The sequence below is a fragment of the Trachurus japonicus genome, chromosome 6 (genome assembly GCF_045865225.1).
Source record: "Trachurus japonicus isolate A0001 chromosome 6, Traja_1.0".
NCBI lineage: Eukaryota > Metazoa > Chordata > Actinopteri > Carangiformes > Carangidae > Trachurus > Trachurus japonicus.
The window spans coordinates 36,108,343-36,120,599 of record NC_140912.1 but is presented as its reverse complement, the minus strand read 5'-3'; the positions used below and the strand labels follow the sequence as shown (position 1 = coordinate 36,120,599).

Sequence of the window (12,257 nt, the reverse complement as noted above, 5' to 3'; positions counted from 1 at the left end):
TGACAGGGCTTTTAGTTAGGGCTGGTTCAGGTAGCTCTGAACCATTTTATAGCTACGCTGCTATAGGCTTAGACTGCTGGGGGACACATCTGGTTACACAGAGCCCTCTCCTCTCCTCTCCTCTCCTCTCCTCTCCTCTCCTCTCCCCTTTGAACTGAACACAGACAAAAGTCCAACAGGTCCAGTCAGTGAACTCACCTCAGAGTCTCCAGTCTACAGTTTGGACTCTCCAGTCCAGCACAAAGAACCTTCGCTGATGAATCACTCAGGTTGTTTTTACTCAGGTCCAGTTCTGTCAGGTGGGAGGGGTTGGACTTCAGAGCTGAGGCCACGACTTCACAGTGACTCTCTGAGAGTTGACAACCACCAAGTCTGTGAAGAGAGAAAATATCAAATGTGTCAGAATCAAATCAGATGAAAGCTGCAGTAAAAACACAGTCTGATTTTCATCTTCTCTGACTGAATTTGTCAGGACACAATGATCCTCATCACTCTCACAGGATGGACGGGACCCTGAAGCAAAGCCTGCTCACTCTATATTATCCCTGACATAATGTCAAACAAAAAATAATGAGGAAAAAAAGAAAAACTCTGTTTATGTGAACTACTGATCTAAACTACTGATCAATAATTATATTGATCATGTCTGGACTCACCGAGCCTTCCTGCAGTTCCTCACAGCTGGGATCAGTCTCTGTCGTCCCTGAGTTGATGTGTTGTACTTCTCCAGGTCCAACTCGTCCAGAACCTGCTCTGACATCTGCAGCATGTAGGCCAGAGCTGAACACTGGATCTCAGAGAGTTTCTCCTCTGATCTGTTCTCTGACTTGAGGAACTGTTGGATCTGCTGATGAACTGACTGGTCCTTCATCTCCGTCAGACAGTGGAAGATGTTGATGCTTCTGTCAGGAGAGATTTCATCACTCTTCATCTCCTTCAGGTTGTTGATGGTTCTCTGGATGGTTTCTGGACTGTTGTCTGTCTGACCCAGCAGACCTCCTAACAGCCTCTGGTTGGACTCCAGAGAGAGGCCATGAAGGAAGCGAACAAACAGGTCCAGGTGACCGTTTCTACTGCTGAGGGATTTCTGTATGGCTCCCTGCAGGAAGACATCCAGGGTTAGAGGACTGTTATTGATCTGTGGAAGACTTTTATTGATCTGTGGAGGACTGTTTTTGATCTGTGGAGGACTGCTTGCATTGAATCCAAAAAAATTCTGAACCTTCTTAAACAAAGACTTCTGTTTTGGTTTCTCTCTCTGTTTGTAGTTTTCTTCTTTTTCTTCTTTGCTGCCGCTGCCACTGCTGCCACCGTCTTTTTCTGCTAAGGAGAAGTCACTGAAATAATGTTCCCTGACTTGTTCTCCCAGGAACTTCTTGAGGACCTGTGTGTTCCTGTTGGTGAAACACTGGAACATGTAGACTGCAGCCAGAAACTCCTGAACACTCAGATGAACAAAGCAGTAGACTGTTTTCTGGAAGATCACACTCTCTCTTTTGAAGATCTCAGTACAGAGTCCTGAGTTCACCAAGGCCTCTGTGACATCCAGACCACACTGCTCCAGGTCTTCTTGGTAGAACATGATGTTTCCTTCCTCCAGCTGTTCAAACGCCAGCCTCCCCAGCTTCAGAAGAACTTCCCTGTCGGCCTCCGTCAGCTCCTGTGGACTCGTCTTATGTCCTTCACTGTACTTGTTCTTCTTCCTCTCTGTCTGGACCAGCAGGAAGTGTGAGAACAGGTCAGTGGTGGTCTTGGGCAGCTCTCCTCTCTGGTCTGTGGTCAACATGTGCTCCAGAACTGTAGCACTGATCCAGCAGAAGACTGGGACTTGACACATGATGTGGAGGGTCCTGGACGTCTTGATGTGTGAGATGATTCTTCTGGACAGATCTTCATCACTGGACCTCCTCCTGAAGTACTCCTCCATCTGGGCGTCAGTGAAGCCTCGGACCTCTGTTACCCTGTCGACACATGTAGGAGGGATCTGATTGGCTGCTGCAGGTCTGGAGGTGATCCAGACCAGAGCCGAGGGAAGCAGATTCCCCTGGATGAGGTTTGTCAGCAGCACGTTGACTGATGACGTCTGTGTGACATCAGACACAACCTCCCTGTTGTTGAAGTCCAGTGACAGTCGGCTTTCATCCAGGCCGTCAAAGATGAAGAGAAGTTTACAGACAGCCAGCTGCTCTGCTGTGACCTTCTGTAATGTTGGATGGAAAACATGGAGCAGCCTGAGAAGACTCAGCCGCTGATCTCTGATCAGGTTCAGCTCCCTGAACGAAAGCAGAACCAACAGACTGACATCTTGGTTCTCCAAGCCCTCGGCCCAGTCCAGAGTGAACTTCTGCACCGAGAAGGTTTTTCCAACGCCAGCGACGCCGTTGGTCAGAACCACTCTGATGAGTCTCTGTTGGACAGGTGACACGGTAGAGACGTCCTCTCTCTGTTGGACAGGTGAGACCGTATAGACGTCCTCTCTCTGTTGGACAGGTGAGACTGTAGAGACGTCCTCTCTCTGTTGGACAGGTGAGACCGTAGAGACGTCCTCTCTCTGTTGGACAGGTGAGACCGTAGAGACGTCCTCTCTCTGTTGGACAGATGAGACCGTAGAGACGTCCTCTCTCTGTTGGACAGGTGAGACCGTAGAGACGTCCTCTCTCTGTTGGACAGGTGAGACCGTATAGACGTCCTCTCTCTGTTGGACAGGTGAGACCGTAGAGACGTCCTCTCTCTGTTGGACAGGTGAGACCGTATAGACGTCCTCTCTCTGTTGGACAGGTGAGACCGTAGATACGTCCTCTCTCTGTTGGACAGGTGAGACGTCCTCTCTCTGTGTGACAGGTGAGACATCCTCTCTCTGTTGGAGATGCAAATATTTAGAGAAATTGTGTTTCATTTTGACGAAAAAGTTGGCAAAGAGGGATACAGGTGAGACCGTAGAGACGTCCTCTCTCTGTTGGACAGGTGAGACCGTAGAGACGTCGTCTCTCTGTTGGACAGGTGAGACCATAGAGACGTCCTCTCTCCGTTGGACAGGTGAGACTGTAGAGACGTCCTCTCTCTGTTGGACAGGTGAGACCATAGAGACGTCCTCTCTCCGTTGGACAGGTGAGACTGTAGAGACGTCCTCTCTCTGTTGGACAGGTGAGACCGTAGAGACGTCCTCTCTCTGTTGGACAGGTGAGACCATAGAGACGTCCTCTCTCCGTTGGACAGGTGAGACTGTAGAGACGTCCTCTCTCTGTTGGACAGGTGAGACCGTAGAGACGTCCTCTCTCTGTTGGACAGGTGAGTCTTTAAAGATGTCGTTGCACTTGATTGTAGTGTCATGGAGGGTCTTCTTCTTGGACGTTGTCTCCAGCTGTCTCACCTCATGTTGGGTATTAACCTCTTCACTCTGTCCCTCTGTGATGTAGAGCTCAGTGTAGATCCTGTTGAGGAGGGTTCCACTTCCTGTTCCACTTCCTGTTGCCTCAGTTCCTTCAGTCACTCGTTCACATCTGCTCCTCAGACTGATCTTGTGTTGATCTAAAACCTCCTGCAGACCACGATCTGCTGAGAGAGAAGAGACAGAGTCAGACTGAAGACAGAGAGTCTGACAATCTGATCAGATTATTTTCATCAACTACAGAAAAACTACAGACAACAAAGAGAAGGTTTGAATCATCATCTTAAATGTCAGTGTTGTGTGATGGAACAATGACTCTGGAGAAAACAACAGGTCCTGGTTTGACTAATGACCACATCAGCAGACAGATGTTCAGTCTCACTTTGTCCACAGCTGCTCTGATTGGCTGTCTGCAGCTCACCTCTGGTTCTGGGTCTTTGTCCACACTGGGGACAGGAGGGGGGTCCTGAAGAACCAGACTGGTCCCAGTCTGAGGTGAAGCACTGTCTGCAGAACCAGTGTCCACAGCTGGTGGAGACTGGATCCTTCAGGACCTCCTGACAGAGACCACAGCAGGACAGCTGCTGGTCCACAGAGACACCACTCCTCTTCCTCCTGTCAAGACATTTCTGGATCAACAACATGTCACAGCTCCACATCTGAGCTCTGACTAGATCAGCCACCAAGGGGTACTGTGAGGTATACAGTTTAGGAGAACAGCATTTGCACAGAAGGTTTTATTAATCTATGGTTGCTAAACATGGAATACTGGTCACAAGGGAAAATTAAACGTATTTAGCATTTAAAGGTGTTCAGAAATGGCCGTTTGTCCTGTTTGTCGCTCCTTCTTGTACAATTTTCTACGAGTTGTCACACAAGTTTACCCGAGTAAGGAAAACAAAGTTATCAAGCTAAATCTGGTATATTTACATGTTGTATGTTCATGAATATGCAGAGTCCCGTTATAAATAAACAAATGAATGAAAATGAATAAAATGATTGGTTAACCACCTGAAGGGGGCGGGGCTTCAGTAAGCAGAGGAGCAGAGAGAGAGAAAGTAGAGGAAGACGAGTGTAGAGAGACGAGCTGAATGAAGACCTGGTCCTGAACTGGTCTGGTTTCTGTCTCTGTTTATCTGTTGACCTTAAATCTGGACTCTAAAACAAACTCCCTGTTAGTTTGAGTCTCTTCAGTTCTGCGTCGTCTCGTCTGGTTTTTACTCCAAATGTGTGAAATGATTGAGAAGCTGTTGGTGGTGTTTTCCTCTTTCAGACACTGATCATGTGTTTGATGTTGGTTCTGGACTGAGTCCTATCAGCTCTTTAACTAATGAGCTCCTCATCCAGACGCTGCTGTGTGGCTCTAATCAACCTGTGTTGGAGCTCTGATCCAGTGTGAGGAGACTGAAGCTGACAACAGAAGCTTCAGCAGCTCCACCTGAGCTTCACTACATGTTGTGGAGAAGCTCAGACAGTCACAGACAGGAAACAGGAAACACTGATCACTCCTGTCTGGTTCCTGACTTTTCAAAATAAAAGTCTGTGTGTATCAGCTGCTTTAATCTCTACTGTGACTTCAGTTTAAAGGCTCAGACGTGTGGGTCATTAAAGTGTTGGTGCAGCAACGTTCACACTGACTGAGGCTGATGACACAGGAACATGAGGACGCTGTGCTTCATCAGTCTGATGGACAGAGTGTGTGTGCATGTTTCTGTCTCTGAGGTTTGTTGTGAACCTTCAGAGTCTGATGGATCTGGTTCCTGGTTTCTCTCTGTTTCCTTCACATGAGTCTAATGACTGAATCATCTTCAGCTCAGTTTACAGTAGAAACCGTCTCTTACCGTGACTTTGAAGGTCCAGGTCCAGGTCCAGGTCCAGGTCCAGGTCCAGGTCCAGGTCCAGGTCCAGGTCCAGGTCCAGGTCCAGGTCCAGGTCCAGGGCTGAAGTCTAGTGGTAGATCATTGGACCGGTCACTCAGACAGATGGATCCTGGAGACTCTGCTCTCAGTCTGTGGTTCTGACCTCTGCAAACACAAACATGTTTTTATTCACATCACATTGACCACTGGTCAGTTCTCTGATCACAGATGCATTGTGGGAAGTCTCCAGTGACGTCAGCGTCCAGCACCACACACTGTAGTGAAGGATGGAAGCAACACAGCAGCATCATAGACAACAGTGTAGAGTCAGTCAGTCAGTAACTGTCCAGTGTCCAGCTGCTGAACATCTGTCTCACATCAGCTCTACACAGGGTCACACACTGACACTAACACACACACACACACACACACACACACACACACACACACAATTAATGGTGTTAAAGAAAAGATAAGGAATCTGGAATCTGTTACAGTAGAAAAAACATGTCATCAGATTGCTGGTCTAGTTGATAAAATGAGGATTACTTCTTGTCAGGCAGAGCCAGCCAAGCCTCCTTGGGGCCCTAAGCAAAATTTGATTTTGGGCCCCTCTATTTCCAATGATATTGGTTGTTGATTATTCACACACCTACTATCGAGTGTATCGCGTGAGCAAAATCAAAACTAATGTTTTCAAACCTTTTGGCCTTGACCAGCCTTTCAAAGGGTTCAGTTCCTTCCTCTGCTTCACCATGAGCCTCTTTCAGGACACACTTTCTTCTTCTGCTACTTCTGCCCTATTCTCATCTGTATCTTGATAGTTGTACTTTCAGATATTAATAGGAGGCTCCGACATGCTTTAGCTTTACACTGCTCAATAATCAGAACAGACATGTCCTGAATGCTAAATCCTCTTCAAGTAAAACATTGCTTACTGTCTAGGCCAGGGGTATCAAACGTACGGCCTGCGGACCGGAACCGGCCCACCAGAGGGTCCAATCCGGCCCGCGGGACAAATGTTCATCAAATGTTAAACTGTCAATATGTATTTTTGGAGTTCTGCTTCTCTCTGCCCACTTAGCAGTCTGTTGAGGCTCACTCCCCCTCGCCACTTCTCCTCTTCCCCTGCCCCTCCCTCCCTCCCTCCCTCCCTCACAAAGTTGCAGCAGACAACACAGACACAGAGCCGCCGACTCTCACGTATTGACCAAAAAAACAACTACGGCGGCTCGGTGCAAAGTTTAAACACAGCACCGTCTTTCACCGCTAAAGTTCTGCTGTTGGCCCAGCCCGGCTGGAGTTCTCACTGGGCCCAGTGGCGTGCACAAAGATTCTGGGGGGCAGGTGCTCAGTGAAAAATAAGGGCACTTTGTGTGGCAGCTTGAGATTTTAAATAAGACAAACATTATAGGCACATGTTGCACATAATTCAACAGACGTGTGGATCATTAAAGTGTTGGTGCAGCAACGTTCACACTGACTGAGGCTGATGACACAGGAACATGAGGACGCTGTGCTTCATCAGTCTGATGGACAGAGTGTGTGTGCATGTTTCTGTCTCTGAGGTTTGTTGTGAACCTTCAGAGTCTGATGGATCTGGTTCCTGGTTTCTCTCTGTTTCCTTCACATGAGTCTAATGACTGAATCATCTTCAGCTCAGTTTACAGGAGAAACCGTCTCTTACCGTGACTCTGAAGGTCCAGGTCCAGGTCCAGGTCCAGGTCCAGGTCCAGGTCCAGGTCCAGGTCCAGGTCCAGGTCCAGGTCCAGGTCCAGGTCCAGGTCCAGGTCCAAGTCCAGGTCCAGGTCCAGGTCCAGGTGCAGGACTGAAGAATGGAGGTTCTTCTCTGGACCAGTCACTCTTCATGGACAGACAGATGGATCCTGGAGACTCTGCTCTCAGTTTGTGGTTCTGACCTCTGCAAACACAAACATGTTTTTATTCACATCACATTGATCACTCAGTACGTTTACATGCAGAGCTTAATCGAGCTATGCTCAAAATTCGATTTTGGCATCAAGTCGGACTTCTGTCCTTGTCTCAATATACATGCAACTGAAAAAACCGAATAACTGACGGGGTCCGCCCCCTCATGCGGCGTCACCCGTTGCTTCAGCGGGTTAATACGCCCCCCTGTCCTGTTGACTTCTCTGTCACCTCGTAAAAAACGGAATATAAACAATTTAGTAAGCTTAATAATAGGCCTACATTCTCAACTGCAGTTCCTGACCAGACGGTTGTGGAGCATGCGCACATGCATTGTCCAGTTATACTCCGACTAAGTTGTTTACATGACGGAGAAAATCGAATTCCAATCGCATTATCTGGGTGTCTTAATCGGAGTTCTCAACTCCGATTTCAGTCGGACTAAGGTGTTTACATGCACTTCAGTTGTCCAGTTATAGTCGGATTAGGGCAATAATTCGGTTTTTTCAAGTGTCATGTAAACGTACTGACTGATCAGTTCTCTGATCACAGATGCATTGTGGGAAGTCTCCAGTGACGTCAGCATCCAGCACCACACACTGTAGTGAAGGATGGAAGCAACACAGCAGCATCATAGACAACAGTGTAGAGTCAGTCAGTCAGTAACTGTGTCCAATGTCCAGATGCTGAACATATGTCTCACATCAGCTCTACACAGGATCACACACACACACACACACACACACACACACACACACACACACAGAATCAAGACACACCCAAATCCACAGAGGACAAACTCTAATCATGTCCTTGTTTGATCCAGTCGTTGACCTCCACCACTCATAGTACTTTGACATTAAATCCATGTTCATCCAGTCACCGTGACCTTTGACCTTTGATGTTTGTTCTGAGTTTGAAGAAGTTGTGTGGAGGTGAATCTGAGACAATGTGCTGACGTATGTACGGACTACGTCTGACTCTTCTTCCCTCCACAGTCCACACAGACACACTGACTCTCACACTCTGACACAACAACAACCCAATAATAATAATAATAATAATAATAATAATAATGATAATGATAATAATGTTGGGTTGACACTCACTCGTCTCAGACTTCAGTTTCTCTCCTTCTGCTCCGTTCACTCTAAAATGGCGTCTGAACACCTTCACCTCCTCTCTCTGCTCTGCAGTTACAATCATTTATTGTTCAGTTTAAAGTTCATCTAATGGACTTTAAACTGAACAATAAATTATAATGGTATTACACCTGTATGGACAGGTGAACTCTGACACCATGAATAAACAGTGAGCTGAGATCCAGCTGTGGTAGAAGAGCTGCTGAGAGATTTAAAGACACTCCACTACAAGTTACAGCTCAGTCTGTTCTCTGTCTTATTCATCACAAACGTTGTCATCAACTTTGTGTCTAAGTGTTGTAACTTAAACTTATAATGAAATTGTACATTTTTGCAAATAAAATTAAAAAAAAATGTTTTGCTACAGCAAATAAAACCTATAATGGAATTAGGACAGTGCAGAGAAAACAAGTAAATAGAACATATCTACAAATTAAAATAAAATCTGTTAAAGATACAGTTTCCCTACCACTGTAACGAATGAAAACAGTTGAACTACTGCTGCACAGTGTGGTTCACCAGCTGCACTGCCAAGGACAGGAAGGACCTACAGCGGGTGGTGAGGACGGCAGAGAGGATCATTGGGACCACTCTACCCTCCCTCAGAGATATCTACTCTGGCCGACTGCACAAGAAGGCCAGAAACATCAGCACTGATCTCAGACACGTCCCGGACATGCCCTGTTCTCCCCACTCCCCTCTGGAAAGAGGTACCGCTCTCTCAAATCCAGAACCACAAGACTGAGTAACAGCTTTTTCCACCAGGCTGCCAGAACTATCACCCCACTCCTACCCATCTCACACAAGGACTGACATTGAATACACACATACACACACTACCAAGTGCAATACACCCCCCTTGAGCCCACTACTGTTTGCACTTTTGCACCACCTTGCACTTTAATGCACATGTCCATACTTATGGAGACTTGTTTATACTGTTTATCTGTGTATCTTTTATATACATTGTTTTTATGTCGTACTGCCATGTGGAGCTGCTAAGTGTATTTTCACAGTAAATGTTGGTGACAATGTTGACAGTGACAATAAAGGATTCTGATTCAGATTCTGGTTCCTGGTTTCTCTCTGTTTCCTTCACATGAGTCTAATGACTGAATCATCTTCAGCTCAGTTTACAGTAGAAACCGTCTCTTACCGTGACTCTGGAGGTCCAGGTCCAGGTCCAGGTCCAGGTCCAGGTCCAGGACTGAAGTCTGGAGGATGACGGTTGGACCAGTCACTCTTCATGGACAGACAGATGGATCCTGGAGACTTTGATCTGTTTTCCTGTTCCTCCTCATTAACACTCATCTTCAGGACTTCAGTCAGTCTGAGAGGGAAACCAGTAACACACACACACACACACACACACAGCATCAAGACACACCCAAATCACTTCCTCTAATAATCACGCCTCTGATGCTGCTGTTCATTGGAACAATGCGTCAACGCGTCCGCCATCTTGGGCAGGGGGAAGCTGTGTCTACTTACTGCATTAGTCTACAGAGGCAGAGGTCTATCCACCATTAAAATCACCATAACTCACTGAATATTTAACTGATTTTCAAGACATTTGGTTTATTATCAGTGTCAGACATAAATTTGATTGTTTTTTTTAATATCTATAAACATTTTTTAAATCACACATACACTTACATACTCTGACATACACTGAAATTTTTTCTACAAGTGTCTGGCTACTTGTCAGACTTATTATGTCTATGGTCAGAAACCCCTGACCAAGATGGTGGCCATGTTGACAAGCCTGAATGCAGCATCTACGTGTATATATCTATGACTTTGACATTAAATCCATGTTCATCCAGTCACCGTGACCTTTGACCTTTGATGTTTGTTCTGAGTTTGAAGAAGTTGTGTGGAGGTGAATCTGAGACAATGTGCTGACGTATGTACGGACTACGTCTGACTCTTCTTCCCTCCACAGTCCACACAGACACACTGACTCTCACACTCTGACACAACAACAACAACAACAACAACAACAACAACAATAATAATAATAATAATAATAATCATAATGTTGTTGACACTCACTCGTCTCAGACTTCAGTTTCTCTCCTTCTGCTCCGTTCACTCTAAAATGGCGTCTGAACACCTTTACCTTCACCTCCTCCCTCTGCTCTGCGGTTACAATCATTTATTGTTCAGTTTAAAGTTCATCTCATGGACTTTAAACAATAAATTATAATGAGGAAGTGACTTTCTACAGTAGAGTGGCGCCACCTGCTGGGTAACTCCTGGTATTACACCTGTATGGACAGGTGAACTCTGACACCATGAATAAACAGTGAGCTGAGATCCAGCTGTGGTAGAAGAGCTGCTGAGAGATTTAAAGACACTCCACTACAAGTTACAGCTCAGTCTGTTCTCTGTCTTATTCATCACACATGTTGTCATCAACTTTGTGTCTCAGTGTTGTAACTTAAAGGGACAACGAGGAGTTTTGGAAAAGCGAAGTGTTTTCACACTACATTTATGAGCCTCCGCACCGTAAAATTCTTTTGACCGGCGCAAGACAGACTCATGTTTTCATTCATCAAGAATTAAAGTCAGAGGTTGGAAGACGATCACATACCGTCGTAGTTCCCACCATAAACGGCGATTCAGCTACGTTATTCTCATGACTCGTTGCGAAACCGAAAGTAAAAAACGCTGGTCGGCTCGACCAGCATTTCCACCACCACTAATAATAACAAAATAACCATAGAGACAAAACCATAGATTTATCTAAAATGGGCCCATTAACAAGTGTGGGTCGCGGAGATTCATCCACATTAACGTGAGACTTTTTTATAACCGAATAGAAACTCCTCGTTGTCCCTTTAAATTTATAATGGAATTGTACATTTTTGCAAAAAAAATAAAATAAATGCAACAGCAAAAACCTATAATGGAATTAGGACAGTGCAGAGAACACAATTAAATAGAACATATCTACTAAATAAAATAAAATAAAATCTGTTAAAAATACAGTTTCCTTACCACTGTAACAATGAAAACAACAGTGCAGAAAGAAAGAAAGAACACAGGAAAATAAACCTAAACATCAAAAGGAAATGAAACTTTTTCTGTTTTCTACCTGTGACACTATGAAACAATTTTTTTCCAGCTTTATTTATAGGCTCTTTCATTTCAGCTTCAGATTCAGACAGAATTACTTTATTTATCCCCGGAGGAAAGTTTTTCTTTGTTACAAACCCCTGAATTGTAAGAGAGATCAACACAAAATGAGATATACATAGATCAATTAAAAAAACAACAACAAAAAAAGATCAATTTAAAGACAAGACAGTCATCGATCTCAAAGTATCGATACATTCAAAAACACACACAGATGGAACAATAAATGAAAACGATCAAAACACTTGCAGCTTCAACATTTTAACCGTTTGACAATCAATCAGTAACTTTGATTATTGATCACGTGTTCAGTGCAGCTCTGCAGTAAACTCTGAATAAACTCAGTGTGAATCAGTAGAAACACTGTGTTTCCTGCAGCGTTGTGTGGATCAGACCTGTAGAAACGACGTCAAAACACAAACAAAAATATCATAAACTCAGTCTGACACAATCTACCTGTGTGTGTGTGTGTGTGTGTGTGTGTGTGTGTGTGTGTGTGTGTGTGTGTGTGTGTGTGTGTGTGTCTCCAGGACTCGTGTGTGCGCCAGGCGACTCGCTGCGTCCGCACAGCGAAGCTCGTTTCTCTTCAGCTCCACTTCCTGAACCAGGGCTCGGACCTGCGTGTCATCAACCTGCGCCCGGCGGAGCTGCTGAGCACGGTGGCCGAGCTGCCGCGCTGCTTCCAGGTGTTGGTGGTGGCGGAGGCGTACGGCTACAGCCCCGACTGGGCCCACATCCTGCACCGGCGCGTCATCCTGAAGGGAGACTTCCTGTACCTGGACGAGTTCAAACGCCACC

At 45.6% G+C, this 12,257-nt stretch overlaps 2 protein-coding genes across 2 annotated transcripts in view; both read right to left on the bottom strand.

Annotated features, from left to right (window-relative positions):
- The window catches only part of LOC146986584 (uncharacterized), a 387,075-nt gene that overhangs the window by 163,451 nt on the left and 211,367 nt on the right, over positions 1-12,257 (bottom strand). The gene's annotated exons all lie outside the window — the stretch shown is intronic.
- On the bottom strand, positions 337-6,004 carry LOC146986595 (uncharacterized). The gene is made up of 5 exons (XM_085780414.1): positions 5,950-6,004; positions 5,230-5,335; positions 3,771-4,003; positions 2,972-3,555; positions 337-372 (listed from the first exon to the last, which is right to left on the bottom strand). Exons 1-5 carry the CDS (start codon positions 6,002-6,004, stop codon positions 337-339), a joined length of 1,014 nt encoding a protein of 337 aa, XP_085636540.1.